The sequence below is a fragment of the Oncorhynchus mykiss genome, chromosome 15 (genome assembly GCF_057628025.1).
Source record: "Oncorhynchus mykiss isolate SJ-2025 chromosome 15, ASM5762802v1, whole genome shotgun sequence".
NCBI lineage: Eukaryota > Metazoa > Chordata > Actinopteri > Salmoniformes > Salmonidae > Oncorhynchus > Oncorhynchus mykiss.
In genome coordinates, this window is record NC_143036.1 from 36793813 (window position 1) to 36819079 (window position 25267).

Sequence of the window (25267 nt, forward strand, 5' to 3'; positions counted from 1 at the left end):
GCTTGTTTAGATGCATCATACATTTGATGGTATCCTAAGCAAATGTATTCCAATTTTGGTGAAAAACCTCTGAAATATTCTTCATTTATATTATTATTTTTGTTCAAAAAATTACAACAATTCTATGTAAAAATATATATATTTATTTGTAAGTCTTTTGCATTTTAAAATGTTTTTTGGATTGATTCATCTTGCTCCATGTTATAGCCTTACTCAGTCCATGCGACCAAAAACAACACCCACAGAGGAGTGATGTAACAGGTGCAAGCTGTTAAGCTCCACCCACCACTACATGTACCAGCTGTGTCACTGTCATAATGAACCTAAATTAAAACATAAGCTCTACTAAGGATTTTTTTAAACCATAAGACTCACTAGAGTCTTGGTCAATTACTTTTAAGCTTCCATAATGACATGGCCCCAACCCTACCAGAATCTCAGAAGAGTTTATATATATATTTTTTTATATATAAGCATGTTGAAAAGTGCAATGATCACAGGCAGAAAGAAAACATGGAGTAGGAGTTTAGGTTTCTTGGTCCTATGGTTTGGGTCCTTAACCCTTACCCTAACCATAACCCGTACCTAACCTTAACCCTTACCTTAACCCCTTTAACTGTAAACTTCATTGGGATAGGGACGTCCCAAGGATCCCGGATACCATAGGACGCACCCTAGGGTTTGGGAGGTGGAAGGTAATGTCGTAAAGCAGAGTGTCGTAAACCAGGTGCAGGGAGGGGAGGTGAAGCGGGGGGAGTGGGGGAGAGAGAGGAGGTGACTCTCCAGCAGCATTTAGACACAGCGAAAGGATCATGGCGGATGGCCCCAGGTGTAAGCGCAGAAAGCAGGCAAATCCGAGGAGGAATAACGGTATGTAAAACTACTTCAATGTCCCTTCTTTTCGTGTGGTGAAGTGGACTATAATGTGTTCTATCGAATTCTCTATTCTCCGAAGACTTTAGTACCTCCGGAGTCCCGGTTTTAGTGGGTCAAAGTGCTGGAAAGTAGCAAGTAAGCGCACCATTATAGCCCTATGTGGCGTACCGTTATACCTGTCTCGCGACTCTCCCTCCGCCTAGCGGTTGAGTGCACCACCCTGGACCGTTATACGCACCTAATCCCGTCACTTCACTCGCTTTTGGCTTTTGTTTCCCGTTCAGTCCCTTTTAAATTCTATTTAAATTCACTTTTCAATTTTTTTTTTTAGTTTTCAACTTGATAGCTTGTTTCACCGTCTCTCGCCTTTGGGTAGCTTTTTGAAACCCGTGTCTGGGAAAATAATGTTACCTGATTGTTTTTGCGGACTGCGGTATTTTTTCTATCAATATGGAATATAGATTGATGTTCTGAAATGAGTGAATATGTGTATAAGGTTAATTCCTTCAATGCACGTTCGAGAAAAAATAACTGTTTCTGTCGCTTTTCTCTTTGTCGTACCGTGGCAGGTAGCGCGAGCCATGACAAGACACTGTTGCTACATTGAGGGCTCGGGCTTTAGGAAATGTTTTTACTGTGGAAATTGTGCTGTTCTGCTGCTTCATATTATATTCAAATGCATGATGTTATGTTTATGTAGACTACACATCTATTTTCTCACTACTTTTATTTGTAAAAGATGTGTAGGCGCGATGCACGCGTTTTCACAATTCAATTGGTTTTCACAATGCAAGTGTGCATTTACAAATCATTCGAAAAGTTATTGCTAAGATAAGTAGACAATATGCAGAACAAGGTAAAGTAGCTATAATTAATAAATGCAAATGAACTTCGAACGAAAAACGTTGTTTCTGTAGCATGCATTGTTGGGTAACGTTTCAGAGAATGGGAAGAATATATCAAGCGCTGTTTGTGTAAACAAGGCACAGCCTATATAAACAAGGCACAGCCTATATAAGGAGTGTGGGTTTACATCCACAGTCCTGCGCTGGGAATTCTGATTTTACGCACTCAAGGTTTGGTGGCGTGGGAGCGAAACTTGAAGTTGGAGCCAATCTGTTCATCCTGAGTTTCTATACTTAAATAATTGTTATTTTGTTTTTGTTTGTGCTTTTGTGTGTGTGGTTAAAAGGCTGCATTGCAGGGTCGTCCGGGTAGCCAGTGCGTTTCTCTGAATAGTTATTTTTTTTCTTTCTCGCCAGTAATTTAATCAATTTAATAGTGGAAGGCTTTTATCTGGAAATCATGTTAAACCCTATTTGACTTGCAAAGATCATGATCTTCGGGTTGCTTGTCTTTGCCTTGTGCGTTTTATTAGTCTCGTGTGTTCTCATTTTATTTAGTTAAGGGACTTGTGACTTTTGTTTCAACATCGGAGGTGGTAGTTTTTCACACATAGGAATAATGTTTGTGTTGTAGGCTGTTTGGAGGCATATGGGTTTTTCTCCTGTAGGCTAGCTGACGACATGCGTAGTCTACTTTCAGCCTCGTGAGAACAGTCACCGGCACAGCATCGCAAGTGGTCGAGCCACCCAGCACAGCTTGCAGGAACTGAGAACATGTTTACCTGATCCGGAAAACGGGTATTTTGGTCTTTGTAAACACCCCTCTGTCAAAACATAAAAACAAACCAGCAGTCTGATTTCTGGGGACTGAATACGCTGTTAGATTCCCGTGAGACGATTCCTTCTCTATCTTCCCTTTCCAAAGCAGCGGAGAGCGGTCCCTGTGCGGTGCGCCGCAACAAATGGCAACTTGTGCAGGTAGAAAAGGCAACCGTGTCTGTAGGCGCTGCATGCTGTCATCATGAGTGAATTTGCTGTGATTTTTCTCTTGGAGTCGCTTGTTGTGCTTACTCTCCTTGTTTGTTGTCGCTTACTGTCATTGATTGTATGACATGGACATATTTCGTGTGCTCCTTATTGCTTTTTTGGCTGAAAAGGTGTTGGTCACCGGTCCATATCATGTCAGCTCTTGATTGACGACGGTTCATGTTGTGCATTCTGTAAGGTACACACCTGATAACGGACCTGTTCTAGCGCATTTGCACCTCAGTCATGGTAGGCCTACATTATTTATAGCCTAGGCTACATTTACGACATTTTGTCACTGTAAACTTTGTCCATCTGATGTTCATTTCAGAAATAAATTGAGATCTGTTTTATTCCTTATTCTTTGTGTTCATGTTATCCATTTGAAATGTTCTATGTTTTCAAATACATAGACTACAATATAATACATCAATAGGGGGGGATCAAACATAAAGTTCAGGAGACCATAGTGATGTTTTAATCATGTGATATGGGTGCATCAACCTGCTGGGTGGAAGAGCTCAATATACTGTACCACTACAATGAGAGACAGAGAGAACCTGGGTTGATCCAATACCTCATATTTGTCGGGGGTGTTATGTTTGTCATCAGGTTAAAAGCCTTTTAGGGGCAGGTTACTGTTGGTTACTGAAGCCAAAAGGTACTCAGTTGTCTGGCCCTCCCCTGTCCTGTGTTGGTTGTCTTCCTGGGTCTGGCAGAGCAGGCTAAGACCAAGGTGAGCTCCTGTCACAGCTGTAAACATGGAGGCGCTAACAGCCGGCCAGCTGGCAGGACGACAGGTGTTTGCAATCTGTGGGATACTAGTGTTTCCACTGGCTTCCTTTGTCACTTCTCCTATCCCGTCCAAGTCTAGCTCCCGTCAGGAATAGCAGTGACCATTTCCTGGAATGGCAATTTAACACTTCAAATTTGTGAAAAGAGGAATGCGGCACGGTATTAACCTTAACACTCTTGGCCCGTATTTGTAGATGAGTGGAGGGTATTGGGCCTACATTTCAAAGGAACTGAGTATACAAAACATCCTAGACTGACCAGGTGAATGCCATGATCCCTTATTGGTGTCACTTGTTAAATCCACTTCAATCAGTGTAGATGAAGGGGAGGAGACGGGTTAACGAAGGATTTTTAACGGGGTATGGTAGTAAGTGCCAGCGCACCGGTTTGAATGTGTCAACTGCAACACTGCTGGTTTTTCACACTCAGCAGTTCCTCGTGTGTTTCAATAATGGTCTACCACCCAAAGGACATACAGCCAACTTGACACAACTGCGGGAAGCATTGGAGTCAACATGGGCCAACATCCCAGTGGAACGCTTTCAACACCTTGTAGAGTCCATGCCCTGATTAATTGAGGCTCTTCTGAGGGGAAAAGGGGGTGCAGCTCAATATTGCTCCTAATGTTTTGTACACAGGTTGGATTTCTATTTCTTTGAATTTATCAAAGGAGTCTCTCTCTCTTGCTCTGTCTCTCTCTCTTGTTGTCTCTCTCTCTTGCAGTCTCTCTCTGTGTCTCTGTCTCTCTCTCTCTTGCTGTGTCTGTCTGTCTCTCTGTAACACACACACATACAGTACAAAACAGTTTTGGAAGTTTTTGTCTCAATGCTACAGAAGAAGAATGGGTCTGTGGGTCTAGTTTTGGCTACTGTAAAGCTGTATGATGTAACAGAGGATGTTTATTTGGCTGTCAAAAGTATAATTAGTGTGCTGGACTCATTTTTCACCCTAAATAATATTGAATGTAACCACACGCTGTAAAGTTGTGTGAGAACAATAAAGAAACACTGTGGTTAAGCTAACACTTTTAAGAAAATAAGATGTTTTGGCCATTCCAAAGGCTTCAGGGGGAGAGGGGTGGTGTTCTGTGGGCCGGCATGCTGCTTTAGTGTTTTAAAAGCCAGCTGTTAACATTTAAAAGGTCTACTACCCCTGGTGAGTGGAGTTTAGCAGGAGAGGAAATTTTCATTTATCAGTTATTTTGCTTTGGAGCAACTTCCTCTGCTGCATATGAAAGTGCCAAGTGAGAGGAAAATCCCCCGCCCCCTCTTCTCATCATCTCTTCTCATCACCCCCCCCCTCCACCAGTCCTTTATTCCAGGGGGAGACACAGTAGCCAGGGGTGCTGTTGATTGCCCCCTGACCTAGGCACCCATGCGTGCCTCCACTATGACTTCACTTTCCCCCCCTGTGCCATTGTTGGGTTCCTTTCCAGCATGTCCAATTGCGTTTGTGTTTAAGTCCTTTCAATAAAAGGATCCTGAGGGGTAAAAACCCTTGTCCCTACTCCCTCAATCCCTCTCGTGTCTCCCTCCATCCCCCTGACCAGTACAGCCCTTCAGTCCTGTGGAGTTTGGTGGGGAGGAAGAGGGACAAGGGAGAAGGATAAGGGGGGAGAGGGGCTGTGAGAGCTGGCAGAGTGACACTGAGGTGCTGCTGGAGACGAGAGCCAGTGGGAAGAAAGGTGGACACTCACTCACTCTGTCAAACATGACAGCTCCTTTTACATTCGAATAGTGTGAGTGTTTCTTATGGAACGGAATGGAGAGGATTCATTTAGGTTAGTGAGGCAAACTATAGCCTAGGTATTGTCTTTATAGACTTCTGAGGTTCTGTCTTGAATAACCTGTTTCTTTGTTATTGCTTGTCACTTTTATGTATCTCCAGGCTTGGCTTTTTAAAATGTATGATACGAAATTCTAATTTACACCATTCAATTCACCATGTCACACAGTTCAATGATTTCCCAGCCGACAATTCTGTTTGTGCCCATAATCTGAGGTACCGCACTCAAACCCTTTCCCACTGTTGTTGAGGGAGCTTAATGATTAGCAAGCTCCTATAGAGGCATTGCATTACCCTATAAAAAGGTGCTTTCTCTTGCCTTAGAAAAGCAGTTTTAAAACCCAAGTCAGTTTCACTAACCCCCTTAACTGTGTTTGAATGTGCTTTATTGGGGTTGTATGTGGATGAATGCTTAAATGAACCATTGTGTGTTAAGGCTTTGGTTGGAGAAAGCCTGAGGAGAAAGAGCCTAGTTACCTTTGCAGTCTGCCTGCTCTACTTCATACACTTTCAGTGGAAGAAGAAAAGGCCCATTGAGTGGGGCTGGCGTGGGGAGGGAAAGGCCTTTTCACACTCTGCTTGTGGGAAACTTCTATCTGTACTGGGCATGGCCATTTGCATATGACCCATTCTCTTCCCAGAGAACCCAAGACTGACAGAGGAATCTGTGGAACACTCTGAGAATTCATCACAATCTTCCTCAGTCTCACGACACGCAATGCTCAGGTTCTTGCGTTTGCGTGTGCATTTTTTGGGGGGCATATGCGCACCCCTCTTTTGTTTTGAGAATGTGTTTAGGCTATTTGTCTGTGTCATGCACACTTTTTTGCTGAAGGCTTGTTTGTGTCTACTGCCGATGCCTCCTGACTGTGTCATTTTGTGTTTTGTTTTTCCTGCGTGTCGTCTAAGCCACGTATTTAGTGTGTTAAAACTGAGGATGAGTCCTATAATGTGCTCCAGCTGCAGGCAGGAGTCCCCCTTTCTATAACCCGTATAGGGCCCACGACGGAGCTGCGTGCCTGGGCTGCCAGGGATGGAGGTGCCGGGGGGCTATGCGGGGGCCAAGGCTGACATAATGAATGAGGAGGAATAAGCAACGGAGTGTCAACACTGTTGTTGAAAGGAAATAAATATTGTGTAGTTATTCAGTTGGGGGTTGGCGGGACAGTGAGGGGGAGGGGGAGCTGTGTGTGTGTGTGTGTGTGTATCAAGGGGAGTAGGCTATGCAGCGAGGCGTCAGGTCCACTGAACTGAACAAAAACATGCCGGGGGGGGGGCTCAGAAGGATCGAGAGGGAGACTGGGCTCCAGAATAGAATAGGATAGCTCCTTGTAGCTAGATCAGGTCAGGAGCCTTCCTCAGTGGTTCAGATCCACTCAGGGGACTGAGAATGGGACCTTGAAGGAAGCAACGAGATATTGTCAAGCTCCCTGCTATCACTCTATTGAGTGATTCATATAGGCCTATTTTCCTATTTTTGTCCATCAGCGACTGAAAAAAATGCATTGATTTGACCAATGACATTTCCTCCTCCCCTCCTCCACTCTGACATGCCAGACAGGTATGTTGGTAAGATGACCTCACCCAGCCCACAGGCCTCAGGATTTGTCATGTATCGCTTCTAAGGGAAATAAATTCAATGTCTACTCTTCTCTCTCTCTCTCCCTCTCTACCTGGATATTGAGACAGATGGGAGTTGAAATTACAGTCCAAAAACATATTAAGTGTCTGCCCCTCCCTCCCTCCCTCTCTCCCTCCCTCCCTCCCTCCCTCCCTCCCTCCCTCCCTCCCTCCCTCCCTCTCTTCCTCTCTTCCTCTCTCCCTCTCTCCCTCTCTCCCTCTCTCCCTCCCTCTCTTCCTCCCTCCCTTTTGTTCTATCTTTCCTCCTACCTGTTCCATATTACATAGAAACAGGTGGGAGTTGAAATGATAGTCCAAAACCAAATTAAGCCTGTTCCGCAGACCAGTGTTTCCCAAACTTTTTCACTCAGGCCCCCCCTTATATCATTGGGGAACATCCCACGCCAGGTGGGAGCTGAAATTATAGTGTACTGTTGTGTATAGCCTATACCTGGGGGAGATGGCAGCTCTAAATTGCCATCCTTTGGGGGTTATTCATTGTGAGCAGCTTGGGCTTGGTTTATGTGTCTTTTTTAATAATGTGTTTGGTGGCTGATCTTTAGGCTGGGCTAGTCCTGTTGGGTGTTGACACTACTGTCTGTAGCTTCAACCTCCCCTTTCCTCCCTCTACTCTACCCTCCCCTCCTGTCCTCCCTCTTATCCCCTGTTCCTCAGTGTCTTTTGTCTCTCTTCCCTCTCTCTCTTTCCCTCCTCTTCTCCCATTCTCCTCCCTCCCTCCCTCCTCACTATGTATTGCCTCAGCTTCTCCTCCCTCCTCCTCTCCTCCCCTGTTCCCCAGTGGAGCGGTTAATGAAAGGCCTGTGTTAACAATAGGCAGGCAGCAGGCACTGGGCCGCCAGCCCTCTTCATGCCAGCTTGTGTTTGGGCCACAAACTCATCAGTGGAATCTTTGTTCCTCACATTTAACCTGACAATTCACTACCATTTTTTTCCCCCTCAAAACCTGACAATGCACAACTGTTGAAACAATATGGCGGCTGGTATGTATGCAGAGATCATAAAGTTGTGTACCTGCATCACATTTGTTTAAGTTACTATATCATTAACCTTTACTGCAGTGGGCTAAATCAGGGTCACACGGAGTGTTTCTTGGTAGTCTTAAACAAATCTACTTTGAAACAAAAGTATACACCTCACACACATGGTTATGGGCTTACAGAAAATAACACACCTGTACCATGTCAGATGTAGAGTTGACATGTATTCAATGTTGAGTTTGCATCCCAATATTACACTTTATATACATCACAGAAGACTGAAATATAACAAAACTGTTTGTTGCTTTTCTCTTCCTGAAGCAGACTGATTGATCATGGGATTCCCAAATGGCAACATAATCTCTATTTAGGTACTACTTTTGACCAGGGCCTATAGTGGCCCATAGTGCACTTTAATAGGCATAGGGTGCCATTTGGGAGGAAGCTTTAATGACAGAATGTGAGAGCAGTCTTGTCTCACACACTGACTACACCTAGCATTGAGCTCTGCTGAAAAATACTATTCACCCACTATATCTCTATCGCACTGGCAGGGCCAGGCCGGGCCGGCACAGCCGCTCACTCACTCACTCACTCACTCACTCACTCACTCACTCACTCACTCATTAGTCCAGTGTGTTGTGATGTTTACAGACTCTGACATTCAGCGTAGCAGCCAACCTCTCTCCTCTCCACTCCTCTCCTCTCCTCTCTGCCTGACTTACAAAACAAGGTGACTCAGGGTTTCTGTTAAAGCTGTAGGCTGGCTAGCTACCTATCACAGTGTGACTGTGTGGCCCTGTGTTAGTCACTCACTGTATCCTGGGGACAGGGACATCACAGGGGCCATTTTCGTCTCTGTCAACATTTTCATATCATTAGGATGGCTCTGGATACACACATCTCTTTGTTCTGTGTCCCAAATAGCACCCTATTCACTATATAGTGCACTACTTTTGAGCCCTATGAACCCTGGTCACAAGTAGTGCAATATATAGGGAATAGGGTGTCATTTGGGATGCAGACCGGTTGATGAATGAGTTTGGTCTAGAAACAGCATTATAAGCTTCATTCACCACGATGCCTGTTGATCAGAGGCTGTATCGTCTCATTTGCTTACGGTCCTTAATTTGATCAGGTTTTGGTGTGTCTAATTACCGACCTAATACTCACCTTATGTCATTGACTCGAGACTAGAGCAAAGTACACCTAGTCTGTCCACGCTCCAACCCCTCCAACTCTCTCTGCCAACTCCGGGAACAGAGAACCCTATATGAACCAGTACAGATGTAGGATCTTTATTTAATCCTGCAGCAATTATGCAGCAATTATGTGGATTATATTAATGGACATTTTTGTAGGGGTTGATATTTTTTTTTGTATCTATCGTTCAGGTGTTGGCTATCAAAACACACCATGGCCTCAGCCTCGCTACACACGTTTCACCCACAGAGTTGGGGTGGACTGAGAATAGGAGTAAAAACGAGGTCAGCCATGTAGCCAGACAGTACCACATCTGTCCTCCTCTTACTCATAGAGATATCATCCTGTTCGTGCTCATTATTCTGACAGACTGGCACCCAGCCTCCTGTCCCATTTAGACAGAGGGAGAGCCAATGAACTGTGGGTTCTAATTGATCATGTTTAGAGTCATATGACACCATTTATTTAGTGCTTGTAGTCTTTGGGTGTTTGTTTGTGTGTTGGTTAGGTGTTTCCTGCTGTTGATCTACGCACGCCTGCCACCGTCGTTACGCGCATCTGCACTTCATGAGACTCACCTGGACTCCCATCACCTTCCTGATTAGGAAAGGGGGATATACCTAGTCAGTTGTACAACTGAATGCCTTCAACTGAAATGTGTCTTCTGCATTTAACCCAACCCTTCTGAATCAGAGAGGTGCGAGGGGCTGCCTTAATCGTCTTCGGCGCCCGGGAACAGTGGGTTAACTGCCTTGCTCAGGGGCAGAATGACAGACTTTTACCTTGTCAGCTCGGGGATTCGATCCAGCAACCTTTCGGTTACTGTCCCAACGCTCTAACCACTACCTCCCTTATATCTGTCACTCCCTTAGGTTCTTTCCCGAGGCGTTATTGTTTCTGTTCCTGTGTTTCATGTCTGTACGCTACTCGCGTTTCTTGTTTTGTTGCATGTTTAATTTATTTATTAAATTCACTCCCTGTACTTGCTTCCCGATTCTTATCGTACATGTTACAACCAGGCATCATTAGGTGTCTCATCTGTTAGCTGCGCAGCACTGAGTTAACATCACATGCCCGATGTTGCACTACCTCTCTCTGTCCCCATCTCTCGATCGCTCTCTTTCCAAATTTCTCTCTCTTTCTTTTCCCATCTTGCTCTCTTACTCTCTTTCCCCATCTTTCTGTCTGTGTGTGTCTGTCTTTCTCCATCTCTCTTATCTCTTTCTCTCGGTCTTTCTCGCTCTCTCTCTTCCTCCTTTCTCTCTCTCTTCCTCCTCTCTCTGGCAACTACCTGGGTTATCCTACTCCAACATGAGCAGGTGCTGCAGGCACCAGAAACTCACTACAGCACTCATAAATAACACCTAACAAAAGTATGAGAGAGTGGGAAGGAGGGAGAGAAAGAGCGATGGGGAAAGAGATTTTAAGTTTCGTCTGGCAGTGGAGCTAGCCTAGACCAAGCAGGGTGTGGCTCATCTCATGGTCAGGCAGTTCCTCAGTCCTCCTGCAGAAGGATATGCTGCTGATCACTGAGAGCAACGTGAGCTTCTTAATATCTTCTGTCAGTTTGAATGAAGTGCCTGCCCTTCTCAAATGTATTTGTTCAATGCTTCCCCTCCCTTTTTCCACTAACTACCCATAAAACGTTTCAGCTATAGCCTACTCTTTCATGCCACATCAAATTAGTCCCCCCCAAAAAAAATGTAAATGAAAAGGGCACCACTTAGTGAACACACAAAGAGGAAGTTGGTAGAAAGAAAGACGTAAAGTATTGTCATTCAGTTATCTTTTGCTGTCATTACGAATCTAAGAGCTTCCGAACAATGTTAATTGCCCAGTGCTCTACAAGAAAATGAAGTGGTCAGAAAGGAATTACATTTAATGCACACTTTAATAATCTCCCACAATAATGAACCTGTTCCCCAAAGAACTGAACCCCATAAATACATCTAAATGGAAGAGTATTAATTAACATTAATGAAATGAAAACTATAATGCAAGAACATGTGTTTATACCCTAGGCTACTTCAAGTCTTTAGTCTGTCTTCAGCCACTTCAGCCAATCACTTCTCTGAATCATCACCCTATGAACACAACCAGGAAGTCTGTGAGATTGCAGCTCAGGATACAACCCTGAAAGGGCTTTATCTCTGTCAAAACAACAGTCTTCCTGGCCTGGGGATGTTTCCCAAATGTCACCCTATTCCATAGGCCTATCCAGTGCTAAGGTTTATTCAACGCTGGTCTGACCAATCAGAATCCGTGCTTTAAGATTGTTTTGATCACATGGACTGGGATATGTTCTGGGTTGCCTCTGAGAATAACATTGACGTGTTCACTGACACATTGACTGAGTTCATCAGGAAGTGTATAGGGGATGTTGTTCCCACTGTGACTATTAAAACCTACCCAAACCAAAATCCGTGGATAGATGGCAGCATTTGCGCCATAAAAGTACGAACCACCGCATTTAACCACGGCAAGGTGCCTGGAATATGGTTGAATACAAACAGTGCAGTTTATGCCCTCTGTAAGGCAATCAAACAGGCAAAACGTCAGTATAGAGATAAAGTGAGAGTCTCAATTCAACGGCTCAGACACAAGATTTATGTGGCAGGGACTCCAGACAATCACGGTTTACAAAGGGAAAACCAGCCACCTTCTTTGCTGGCTTTGACACACAGTGTCACCGACGTGGCCCGCTCCCGAGGTCTGTGGACTCTCATTCTCCGTGGCAGACATGAGTAAGACATTCAAGCGTTTTAAACTTTGCAAGACTGCCGGCCCAGACGGCATCCCTAGCTGCGTCCTCAGAGCATGCGGAGACTAGCTGGCTGAGTGTTTATGGACATATTCAATCTCTCCCTATCCCAGTCTGCTGTCCCCATTGCTTCAAAATGTCCACCACTGTTCCTGTACCCAAGAAAGCAAAGGTAACTGAACTAAATGACTATCGCCCTGTAGCACTCACTTCTGTCATCGTGAAGTGCTTTAAGAGGCTAGTAAAGGATCATATCACCTCCACCTCAACTGACACCCTAGACCCACTTCAATTTTCATACCGCCCCAACAGTTCCACAGATGATGCCATTGTCATTGCACTGCACACTGAAAACTGCCCTATCCCATCTGGAATACCTACAGTATGTAAGAATGCTGTTCATTGACTACAGCTCAGCCTTCAACACCATAGTACCCTCCACATTCATCATTAAGCTCGGGGCACTGGGTCTGAACCCCGCCCTGTGCAACTGGACTTCCTGATGGGCTTCCCCCAGGTGGTGAAGGTAGGAAACAACACCTCCACTACATTGATCCTCAACACAGGGGCCCCACAAAGGTGCGTGCTCAGCCCCCTCCTGTACTCTCTGTTCACCCAGGACTGTGTGGTCTTGCACACCTCCAACTCAATCATCAAGTTTTCAGACAACACAAGAGTAGCAGGCCTAATTACCAAAAATGATGAGACAACCTACATGGAGGAGGTGAGGTCCCTGGCGGAGTGGTGCCTGGAAAATAACCTCTCACTCAACATCAACAAAACAAAGGAGCTAATTGTGGACTTCAGGAGACAACAGAGGGAGCACGCCCCCATCCACATCCATATTCACTGGACCGCAGTGCAGAAGGAGAAAAGCTTAAAGTTCCTCAGCATACACATCACTGACAATCTTAAATGGTCCACCAACACAGACAGTGTGATGAAAAAGGTGCAACAGTGCCTCTTTAACCTCAGGAGGCTGAAGAAATTTGACTTGACCCCTAAGACCCTCACAAACATTTACAGATGCACCATTGAGAGCATCCTGTTGGGCTGTATCACCGCCTGGTACCGCAACTGCACACCCCGCAACCGTAGGGCTCTCCAGAGGGTGGTTCGGGCTGCCCAACTGGTCACTTTAATAATGTTTACGTACTGATTTACTCATTCCATATGTATATACTGTATTCTACTTCTATTCCGACATTGCTCATCCTAATATTTCTTAATTCCATTATTTTACCTTTAGATTTGTGTGTATTGTTGTAAATTGTTAGATACTATTGCACTGTTGTAGCTAGGAACACAAGCATTTCTCTACACCTGTAATAGCATCTGCTAAATATGTGCATGTGACCAATAAAATTTGATTTGAATTTGATTTGATTGGAACAAGTTTTGATTAGCATCTTATGGGCCCTTATTAACAGTAGTACACTATATAGGGAATAGGGTGCCATTTAGAATGTAACCTTGGTCTGGTCCTGATCAGCTAAAGTCAGCAACCCCAGCACCTGTGGAAGGCAGCAGCCTATTTAAGGTGTCTTGTTTGGAGTGGGCACCCCAGACTGGGAACAGCATAAAAGCCTTTAGTTGGGAGGAATAGCTGTGCTGCGCGTATAGGCTAGTTTTATAACCCTTGTGAACTAAGCAGAAGAAAATAACTTTTGTGATAACAAAAGTATTACAATTTTAGTTGTGTAAATTAAGGGGTACTGCAGGAATGAGAGGGCATTTTTTTTCCCAAATAGCAGCAGACACAGGTTAATAAAGGAGGTCTGACTCCTCACACTGCAGAATGTATAGAGCTGCCACCTGTAATCCCAGAGTCTCAATGCACGCATTGTTGAAGTGATTTTCCCTTCCGTCTTAGATAGACCTGACTTAGGCTGACTTAAGGTGGTTGGGTCATTTGGAGGAGTCATTCAAAGTTGGTACTCGTTTGATTGATAGAAAATTGTCTATTAACCCTGTCACCCAATGCTGTATCAAGTCAAATCTTCACGCTTTCTCCTTTTGATTGTGTGCCACTGGCATCCAATGTTTCCCAAACACCAACCTGCCTTGAATACAAATGACCCGGTCCTTATTCTGGCAGCTATCCTAACTGCCCCCCTTCACTGCAGAAGTCTGGAGGATAAAGAAGCTTCATTCAACCAGTAAACAGTGTGTGACTGTGCCTTCCTTGTTCTAGTGCCAGGATGTAGCACGTCTCGTGGCAAGGTGCCCTCACCCATCTGCCCTGTACCATTAACTGATAAATGTATCTCTGGTGAGTGTCAACTAAATTAGCTTCTGGTCTTGGGTCAGTTTTACGTTCCCCCCCGGTATAATGTTTAGGATTTGTGCAAGCTGATCCTTTCTACCTCGAAACTCCTTGTAGCTAACAGGGCTGAGAGGTGGGTCAGGGTCAGTGGAAGCTCACTTCCCGTTGGTGATGGTGCTGCAGCTGTTGTGTGAACAAGGTTAGGAAAGGAAGGTAAGGAGGGAGATGCACCCATGAGATTACCCCATGAGAATCCTAGTGTTCTCTGCATGGGTCTAAGGCTGTGTATGTGCATGTGTGTGTGTGCCTGCATTTGTGCGTGTTTGTTAGTTTGCTAATGCATACCTGACCTCCACCTGAATGCTAACCTGTGAGTTTCTTTCTGAGGCCTCATGCCTTTTGCCCCCCTCCCATCCAGCCCAGGCAGTAAACCTTAAAAAGAGTCACAGAGAAGCGTTTCACATGGGGGGGGGGGGGGGGGAATGCTTTGCTTGATCAGATTCAGAGTGATCTATCTACGACTCAGGAAGAGGACATTTTTCTTTGAATCTGGCAATAGAAATTCTTATGTGATGTTATTTCCCCCAAATGGAAATGTCTTAACATGGTAAAGGCTATGGCAAGGTAAAGCATAGAGGGCACTGACTCTCCACTTAGGCCTTAATTCCCTGAGTTAAGCAGCCCCTGTTTCCTCCCCCTGGCTAGCTAATTTAAAGCAGTGGCTTCCTAATCGAATGTCTGTCTAATAAATCTATTAGATCAAAAGGAATCTCTTCACTCTGGCTGGCGCGTGGGGACAGAACGTCTAGACAGGGGGACGCAGTTGTAGAGTCACAACTGAAGTAGTCTTACTGTATCCTCTCTGTCAGGAAACACGGAATTAGAACAGAAGGAATCTTGCCTACAGACAGTAGGCTTTGATTCCATCTGCAGGCATGGAATGAGTTGTAATTCAATCATTTCCACAAAGCTGTATTTCTATCCTATATATAGGAAGGTCCGATTAAACATCTGAAAACAAGGATACTTTTTAAGGTAGCCGTAACAGTAACAAGTTCTCAAAATGAAGTGTTTCCTTTTGCATTAACTGGGGGAGGAGGATCTCCTAATGCCCGTCTCTTGTACGATTAGAATAATGTAAGATTATGTATATGTGCCCCAATTGTAGATGCTGTTGTAGATGATGAGTCCATTGAGCCAAATCATAATCATGCTCCTATCCTATAGTCCTATCCCTGGATTGCTAATCTAATCCCCTAGAGATGCATATTAAAGCCTGCTTTAAATGGGGTTGTGTGATGAACAGCCAGATTAACATACCAATAAAGCATACATCATGATATAGGCAAGTGGTGGGGGCCTAGCTTGCTATTAAAATATAGATAAGGAGGATTACGGTCTCTGTCTGTCCGTGGAAAGGGGATTAGGTGGCGGAGGGCAGACAGATTGGATTTAATGTGTGTGTTCGACTAAATGATTACTGATGGATCGCGAAGCCCTCATGTAGGGAATGATCTCTGCAAGTCTGCCCCTTACCCCCTTCACGGGTATACACACACACACGCTAGCAACCACACAAACACACACACCTCCCTTCCCTCCTTCATGCATGGGTGATAATTACAGCATCACAGGGCCCCTACTTTAGAAAACACAACAAGAGCGTGACTAGTCTGTCTGTCGGGACAGAAAATATCCTCATGATGCTTAGACAGACAGTAGTAGGCACTAAGCATGACCTCCTGCTCAGCCCACAAACAGAACCAGAGGTTTCAGAGGTTTCACTACAAGTCCCAGCTGTTTAGTTGAGGAGGCTATGGTTAGCCTAGGTGGGTGATTCTCATAAAACTGACAAAAAAAAGAAATACATTTTCCACCATAATTACACTTGGATCATTAGGATCTGGATATCTCTATTTCATAGTATTTATTTTGTTTATTGATCAGATATAATGCATTTGTCTGAATCCTGGCTTAGGAAGGCCACCAAGAACCCTGACATTTCCATCCCTAACTATAACATTTTCCGACAAGATAGAACTGCCAAAGGGGGCAGAGTTGCAATCTACTGCAACCTACAGAGTTCTGTCTTACTACCCAGGTCTGTACCCAAACAATTTGAGCTTCTACTTTTAAAAATACACCTTTCCAGAAACAAGTCTCTCACTGTTGCAGCTTGCTATAGACCACCTTCTGCCCCCAGCTGGGCCATGGACACCAGATGTGAATTGATTTCCCCCAATCTATCTTCAGAGTTCGTGCTGTTAGGTGACCTAAACTGGGACATGCTTAATACCCTCGGCCATCCTACAATCTAAGCTTTATGCCATCAATCTCACACAAATTATCAATGAACCTACCAGGTACAATCCCAAATCCGTAAACACAGGCACCCTCATAGATATCATCCTAACCAACCTGCCCTCCAAATACACCTCTGCTGTCTTCAACCAGGATCTCAGCAATCACTGCCTCATTGCTTGCGTCCGTAATGGGTTGGCGGTCAAACAACAACCCCTCATCACTATCAAACTCTCCCTAAAACACTTCAGAAAGCAGGCCTTTCTAATCGACCTGGCCCTGGTATCTTGGAAGGATATTGACCTCATTCCGTCAGTAGAATATGCCTGGTTATTCTTTAAAATTGCTCCCCTCACAATCTTAAATAAGCATGCCCCATTCAAAAAAAATAGAACCAGGAACAGATATAGCCCGTGGTTCACTCCAGACCTAACTGCCCTTGACCAGCACAAAAACATCCTGTGGCGTACTGCATTAGAATGTAATAGCCCCCGCGATATGCAACTTTTCAGGGAAGTTAGGAACCAATATACACAGGCTAGCTTTTTCAAGCAGAAATTTGCTTCCTGCAGCACAAACTCCAAAAAGTTCTGGGACACTGTAAAGTCCATGTAGAATAAGAGCACCTCCTCTCACCTGCCCACTGCACTGAGGCTAGGAAACACTGTCACCACCAATAAATCCACAATAATTGAGAATTTCAATAAGCATTTTCAACGGCTGGTCATGCTTTCCACCTGGCTACCCCCACCCCAGTCAACAGCCCTGCACCCCCACAGCAACTTGCCCAAGCATCCCCCATTTCTCCTTCACCCAAATCCAGATAGCTGATGTTCTGAAAGAGCTGCAAAATCTGGACCCCTACAAATCAGCCGGGCTAGACTATCTGGACCCGCTCTTTCTAAAATGATCTGCCGAAGTTGTTGCAACCCCTATTACTAGCCTGTTCAAACTCTTTCGTATCGTCTGAGATCCCCAAAGATTGGAATGCTGCCGCGGTCATCCCCCTTCTTCAAAGGGGGAGACACTCTAGACCCAAACTGCTACAGACCTATATCCATCTTTCTACGGCTGGCCATGCTTTCCACCTGGCCACCCCTACTCTGGTCAACAGCTCTGCACCCCCCACAGCAACTTGCCCAAGCCTCTCCATTTCTCCTTCACCCAAATCCAGATAGCTGATGTTCTGAAGGATTTATGGACAAACAAAAGCTTATTTTATTTGAATAAGTTACGTTTTTTTGTATAAATTGTATAAAAAACCAGAGAATTGAATGTGCAAAATTCAGGCGAAAATGTAATACAAATAAATAAGACACTGTGCCATTAACTAGGCTTCAGAATCATAGTTGATTGTTGCAGATGCATAATGGTTTTATAACTCAAAATGCTGCTGCCATGATTAAAACTGGTTTTATGAGAATCATCCAAGTGTGTAAAGGATGCAGTGGAGGGAGACAATAAAAAAAAAAAAGATCACCTTTATTTAACAAGGCAAGTCAGTTAAGAATAAATACTTATTTACAATGACAGTCTACACCAGCCAAACCCGGACAACGCTGGGCCAATTGTACGCCACCCTATGGGACTCCCAATCACAGCCGGTTGTGATACAGCCTGGAATCAAACCAAGATGTCTGTAGACACACCTCTAGCACTGAGATGCAGTGCCTTAGAACGCTGCGCCACTCGGGAGCCCAGTGTTGGTTTGGTTTGGTCTGGTTACTCCTGAATAATGCCTGTGAATCATCATCCCTACATCCTGTTGAAAATAGAGAAAATAACCTCCAGAGATGTGTTTGTAAGTCCTGCTTCCTCCCAGTGAGTGTCCTAGACCTACCCACTTGCCCTTTCCCTCATTTCTCCTATCTACTCACCCAGCTCTGCTGTAGGCCCTTCCTCTCTACTGCACCTCCATCCTCTTGCCCCCTCATCTTGCTATAGACAGGGACGTTGTGAGGAAAGACAGATCAATCAGGGAAGATGTGTGTCTTTTCTTTTTTTTGGTAGTGTGTGTTGTGACATCCTATAGGGAGGAGGTCAGAGACCTGACAGTGTGGTTCCAGGATAACAACCTCTGGCTCAACATGGCCAAGATAAAGGAGATGATCGTGGACTACAGGAAAAGGAGAGCTGAGCACGCCCCTATTCTCATCGACTGGGCTGTAGTGGAGCAGGTCGAGAGCTTCAAGTTCCTTGGTGCCCACATCACCAACAAACTATCATGGACCAAATACACCAAGACAGTTGTTAAGAGGGCACGACAATGCCTATTCCCCCTCAGGAGACTGAAAAGATTTGGCATGGGTCCTCAGATCCTCAAAAACGTCTACAGCTGTACCATCAAGAGCATCCTGGTTGCATCACCGACTGGTATGGCAACTACTCGGCATCCGACCGCAAGGCGTTACAGATGGTAGAGTGTACGGCCAAGTACATCACTGGGGCCAAGCTTCCTGCCATCCAGGACCTCTATACCAGGAGGTGTCAGAAGAAGGCCACCCTAGTCATAGACTATTCTCTCTGCTACCGCACGGCAAGCGGTACTGGAGCATCAAGTCCAAAAGGCTCCTTAGCAACGTCTACCCCCAAGCCATAAGACTGCTGAACAGTTCATTTAAAGGCTACCCGGACTATTTGCATTGACCCTCCCCCCTTTTTTTTACACTGCTGCTACTCACTGTTTATTATTCATGCAGAGTCACTTTACCCCTAACTACATGTACATATTGCCTTAAGTACCTCGACTAACCTGTATCCTCACGCATTGACTCGGTACCCGTACCTCCTGTATATATAGCTTCGTTATTGTTATTTTATTGTCTTACTTTTTAAAAACTTTAGTAAATATTTTCTTAACTCCTTATTCTTCTTAAAACTGCATTGTTGGTTAGGGGTTGTGAGTAAGTGTTTCACGGTAAGATCTACTACACCTGTTGTATTCGGCGCTTGTGAAAAACACAATTTGATTTTGGTAAAAGATTTTAGGCTGGTGAGAGACGTAGTGTTAGGTGGAGGTAGTGAGTGTGTGTAAGTACATACACATGTAGTATCACAACACCCAGATGTCCTCCAGATAGGCAATGTGTGTCCCAAGAGATGCACACCGTGTGTGTGTGTGTGTGTGTGCTTACGTGCATATTTGTTTGTTGATGTGTGAGTATTTGCTATCTGTGTGTGTGTGAGTCAAACCTTTTGCCTGAGTCTGTCCCTAGCTTGTTTATCCCCAAGGGTGCCTATTTGCAAAGCAGAGGAGGTTTAATCATCTCACTGACACATGTCCTCGTTATCACCCTAGATTAATGAGCTCTCCATTAATGAAAAAAGCAGGAGGTGCTATCCTCCACACGTTTAACACCAGCCTGTACGGGAGAGGGCGGAGGAGGGAAGGAGTGAGAGGGGTGGGGGGCGGGGGGGCAGAAATATGATGCTAAGCACTGAGCACTCTCCAGGTAGAATGACATCACTCTCTGAGGGAGATATGATATCTATCAGCTCTGTGTTTATTATCCATAGCAGAGAGGGTGTGTCTGGGTATTACAGCCCTTACTGTATTTTCGTCTGGATCAGAACCTCTATTCTTTCTCGTTGTGTTATTTTTCTGTTCTTACAGTCATCTCTCTCTCGGTATTGTTGAATATAATTTTGCTTTATATGTATCTAGTGTGCTGATTACTAAGTGAGGTTTCCTGTGTGACAAAGCCCATGGGATGTACTTTGTTTGACCATGGCACAATATAGGGAAGAGGGTACCATTTGAGATGAAGACAAAGCCAATGGGTTGATGGATAAGGTGTGGATGAGACAGGGAGAGATGGGAGGCAGGTGCAGCTAACGGGGAGTGCAATCATCAGATACCAGGAACCAGCAACAGGATAGCAAGGTTGCCATGGCAACCTGGCATTATTGATTAAACGGTCATCTCTGAGCTCATGCAGCAACCAGGGTTCCCAGTGGAGATGGTACTGGTCCTTTTACAAGGAGAGGAGGAGTGATGCACTGCTCTCTGTCTCTGAAGAGGGGCTCAAAAACATGTTTACATCTGTGCTCAAAGGCCCTAGTCCTCTTACTCTTTACTCTTCTCTGTACCAAATACTCCTTTCTTTCTTTCTTTCTTTCTTTCCTTCTTTCCTTCTTTCTTTCTTTCTTTCTCACTCCCCCTCTCTCTCTTCCTCCCCACTCTCTCCAGCCTGTGTCTCTATATAAGGGTGTGTGCTGAGACTTTTCATTGGGTGTTCCCACAGCCTCAACTCACATGGTTCAGTCGGATTCACGGGGCTGTGGCAAACATGGAGATTTTGCTTTCCCATTTAACTAGAATAGAGGGACACCCGACCAGACCAGCCCTGCCCAGACACAGTGATTTAAGGCATTTGCTGTAAATGCAATGATCATGATGTACTGTGGGCCTATAGGTTAAATCCTATTCATAATTAGCTGCTGGCGGTGTATAGGCCTACAACTTTTGAATAGTTTGCACTGTGTTTGGCTGACTTGAAAGTTGACACCCTCGTGGTATCTTCTTTCAGTGTAAACCAGATTAACCCCCCCCCCCCTTCTCTCTCTCTGTAGAGCAGAGGGTGCAGGACAGGGTCACTGGTCATCTTGCCCAATCTCAAATCCCTACCAGATGTCTCTCCTCTCCTGCTCACACACCCAGTGCTTTGGTCATGCCTGGCTCTTGCTCTGGCTGTGGAGTGCTAGGCTATAGGACACTGTGACAGTGTATAATGGAGGAATGGTGTAGCCCCGTCAGGGACGCAATACTCAGTACAACAGCCTGGTTGGCAACTGGAGGGGCATGGGGGAACAATGAGTAGGAGGCCTAGGCTATACCTTTTAATACTGCCCTGGGAACCTAGGTTTCTCCTGGGTTTGCCTCTGTAACTTGGTATAAATGGGTCTTCCCAGTTGGGGAGTTTTCTGTACAATATCTGGTGTGTTGAGGCTTGACTGACGTTGCGGTCTTGTACTTCCAAAATATCTTTGCTTTGAGAGAACTTCATCACACATAGGCAGACTTGCTTTGCGAGGAGGAGAAGCATGGAAATTGAGGCTAAGGAGGCAGAAGTACTCCCTTGTGTACCACTCAAAGACGGGATTTTCTGCTAGCCTTAACACAGGCCTACTGTGATGATCATCCCTGATACAGCCCAGCTATGCAGGAGATAGCAGCACAAGCTCCTTCCCCTTCTCCCAGATTAGGAGTTGTCTCTAGCTCCTCACCCCCCTCCCCAGTCACACTACACTAGAAGACAGAGCAGTTCTCTGTCTGTGGCTCATCTGTGTGATAGGCGTGACCCTGCCTTGACTGTGGAACTGAATACCAATACACTTAGGCTACTTCCACACCAATGTTGAGAGCTTGGTGTGATGACTAGAGAGGTTAGTTATAGTGAGAGTTAACCCTAGAGTCCTGGAGTAAAAGTAGGCATTGTAGCAGTGAGGATTCTGGACCTACAGCTCAGTAAATCAAAGTCCTGTTTAATGAAAATCTGTCCCAGCTTGCACATAACTTTCTGAGAACCATATGTTTCTTAGAGCTTGGTGAGAGCATGGCTGTCCAAAAGGTTATTTGCATACAACCTTCCCACAATGTTCTGGGAATGGTGCAGGATACCCAGCTAGCGCACAACGCCATATGTTTCTTTTGTGGGACTTCAGCATAGCATTTCCTCATGGTCCAATGTAAAGTAATGTTCTTAGAATGTTCAGGGAACGTTAAGAAACAACATTCTGTGGGAATTTCAGTACTTCAGCATAACATTTTATGCAGGTTTCCTTATGGTTTTATTTAAAGTCATGTTATCAGAACACATTAAGACAACCTTTCATAAACACCACAAGAAAACACTAGTTCAAAGAATGTTCTAAGAATGTAATTTAAAAACATATACATTCCGTTCTCTGCTTCAACAAAGCTCTCACTCGATCTTGTTAAGTGTGTTCAGGTGTGTTGGCCGTGCCCACTAATTGGCCACACTTGATCTTAATGAGTGCTTGTTTCCTGAAATGGGGTCTATTTGAATAGACTAAAATGACAGCTTTGTATGAGTAAAAAAAACATAGTGTGCTAGCTCCATCCTGGTGAAGCAGTGGACTAATTCCATGGATAGAGAACATACGATCATAGGTTTGAATCTCACTGATGCCACAATAAAACAGAAATGTGTTTGCATGATTAATAGAATGAATTTCCATGTGTCGTACCTGTGCTTGGAGTTCAAAACAGATAAACTAAGCTAGTAGCAGTGTTATTAAATGTATTGTAATAACAAAACATTTCATTACCTTCAAATAACCTATAATTTCTGTTCTAAGAAAGTTAACAAAACATCCCAGGAAACATTTCAGGGAACCACATTATAACATAATCAGAACCTCCCTGCAACCTTAAAAAATGTACGTTCCCAGAACAGGTGACATTTTTCCTGAGATCCCAGAATGTTTACAAAATGTTCCATTTTGGCTTATGGCTTCGTTCCCAGAACCAATGGGAAACCAAAAACGTACGTTCCCACAATGTCCAAAGAACCAAATGTGCTAACTGGGTTGTGACTCAGCATTCATTAGATGTGCAGACAGCCAGACAGCATTCTCCTGGAGGCTAGAGAGGAAGCCAGCCAGTCAGTCAGTCTGAGGACGATTGGTAAAGAGCTTGGTTTAAATGCTCAGAACGTCCTAGCGGGCCAGTTTAGCCAGTGTGTCGGCTCCCATTAACCTGGGCCAAGCCTGAGTGACAGGTAGACAGCTGTACCATCCCCACTATGTCTGTACTGTTTAGCCTCACGGCACTGAGAAATACAGTGGCCTTTGTCACGTAAGACATGGGAGATTCTGCTTTAGATGTTATTTTTTTATAAAGTGTGCAGCTCGTCTGTTTGTGTTTTGATTAGTTGTTGTGTAAATTGAGTTTATTTGATTACTTTATTATTCAATTCCAAGTCATCATCTCATCTCTATAGAGCTGCTGCCTATGCTGTCTGACAAAACCACTATTTTAGTAGTTCTTACAAGTAAATAAGGCATACTTTTATGACTGCTGAATACCATCTGTCAAGCATTTAGATCATCTATTGTCTGGTAGAGATACCTCACGAAGCAACTACTCGTATCTCTCTCGAACGTGCATTCTTCTCTCGATCTCTGTGTCTGCACCACCACCACACTAACCTAACATAGCAAGCGTAAATGAGGCGTGCAATCGATTATGGTCATTGTATTTAATTACCATAATTTCTGTGCTAAACTATGTAAAATTTTGTCCTGTTGGAAACTACAACTCCCTACTACATCACACAGTTCGGGCTTGATCTGATTTGATCTCTAGAGAAACGGCAATGTGCGCATTGAGCTCACAGAAAAAAAAGAACAAAATGGAATTCAAATAATTTATCCAATGTTGGTCAATTAGTAGCTTAAAAAAAAAAGCGTACATTTCGGTTAATTGCTAAGCATTCATTGGTGTAAAAGCTGTGTGTGGGTTGGTGTGTCTGACAGAAATCCTCAGCAGAGGTTCGTAGAGGAAGTGAACTGAGAGAGAGAGGGCCCAGTCAGTCATTCCCAAAGAGGGAGAAGCATGTCCGGCTGCTGTGGAGTGTAAACAGGGAAGCTAAATAAACTGCTGTATGGGGCGGAGGAGTGCTCTGGAGAGAAGAAGGGGAGAGAGACAGAGGGTAAAGGCGTCACCATACTTCAGTTCAGCTGGCGGCAAGCCGAAGTCAGCTAGGCGAACCGAACAAGTGTGCTCTAATACTCCCTGAAAAGGTCTTCGCTTGAAAAACGTGAAAAAAGTGGCAATAGTAATGTTTGTCCATTTTTAGATGCCATAGCCAGTATACACTTCCTAAAAAGATAACTCAAGAAATCTGTCATTCATTTTGATGTTTTTGCCGAGGAGATCCCATACAGCAACTTTACATCTAACTAAGATGTTTGGTGCAGTATTTCTCAATGAAAAATGTGCATTAAAACAAGTCATCTCTTGTTGAATGACAAAGACTTTAGTGAAAAATCCCTACTGTTGACCAATCACCAATGAAGAGGCGTAGACTTCGGAAAAATGTTTGTGTGACCGAACAACCGAGAAAACCCTTACCGAAGTCCAAAACAAAGAAAAACGTCACAAAATGTTGTCATAATATATGCACAAACTCTTCCAAACTGTTTTGGCTAGGAAGCATGCACACGCCTTAAGAGGGAAGGAGAGATAGAGGGTGGGGAGCCCAACTGGAGAGAACCACTGACTCTACGTACCTCAGGCAACAGAGAGCAAGAGTCAAGTTAGGTTAAAGAGGACTAGAGGAGTGGATAGATAGATAGATAGATAGAATAGGGGGCATGTATAGGGAGAGCAGAGAGCGCTAACTAGTTGTTAGCCCCCCCCCCCCCCCCTCTAAACACCTTATCCTCACCTCTCACTCTAAATAAGATGCTATGACAGATGTGTGACACCTTGTCTTTTGACACCGGTCCCATGAGTTCTCAAATACTCTCACCCCTTTGAAGTGCCATATGTTAAAACGAGCTTCCCAAAAATTATAGTTTATATATCTTCCTTAATTAAACAGAGGTAGGATGTATACAGTAGTCTTACTGTAATGTAACATGCTAGCTTGATGAGTAGGCCTGACCATGCCTGAGACCTGAAGACTTAGCTATGCTTTAGTTCAGCTAACAGTCTTTTGATAGCCCTGGTCTGTTGGGCAGCAGAAGCAGTTGGCAGCCATTACATGAAAAGACAGAGGTGAGGTTACTCTGTCGCCAGAGATGTTGCAGACCATTCTGCTTT

General features: G+C 44.5%; 1 protein-coding gene across 3 annotated transcripts in view; it reads left to right on the forward strand.

The window, feature by feature from the left end:
- The first annotated feature begins 496 nt into the window (after nt 1–496).
- Nucleotides 497–25267, forward strand: part of LOC110490024 (zinc finger E-box-binding homeobox 1) — a 90756-nt gene continuing 65985 nt past the window's right edge. The window contains exon 1 of one of the 3 annotated variants that reach the window (XM_021563110.3): nt 497–870. In XM_021563110.3, the coding sequence (XP_021418785.3) occupies nt 813–870 (58 nt within the window). In that variant the 5' untranslated portion in view covers nt 497–812. Of the gene's footprint in view, nt 871–2292; nt 2700–25267 lie in introns of those variants that run through there. The other 2 variants (XM_090199957.1, XM_036944311.2) reach the window with 2 other exon arrangements.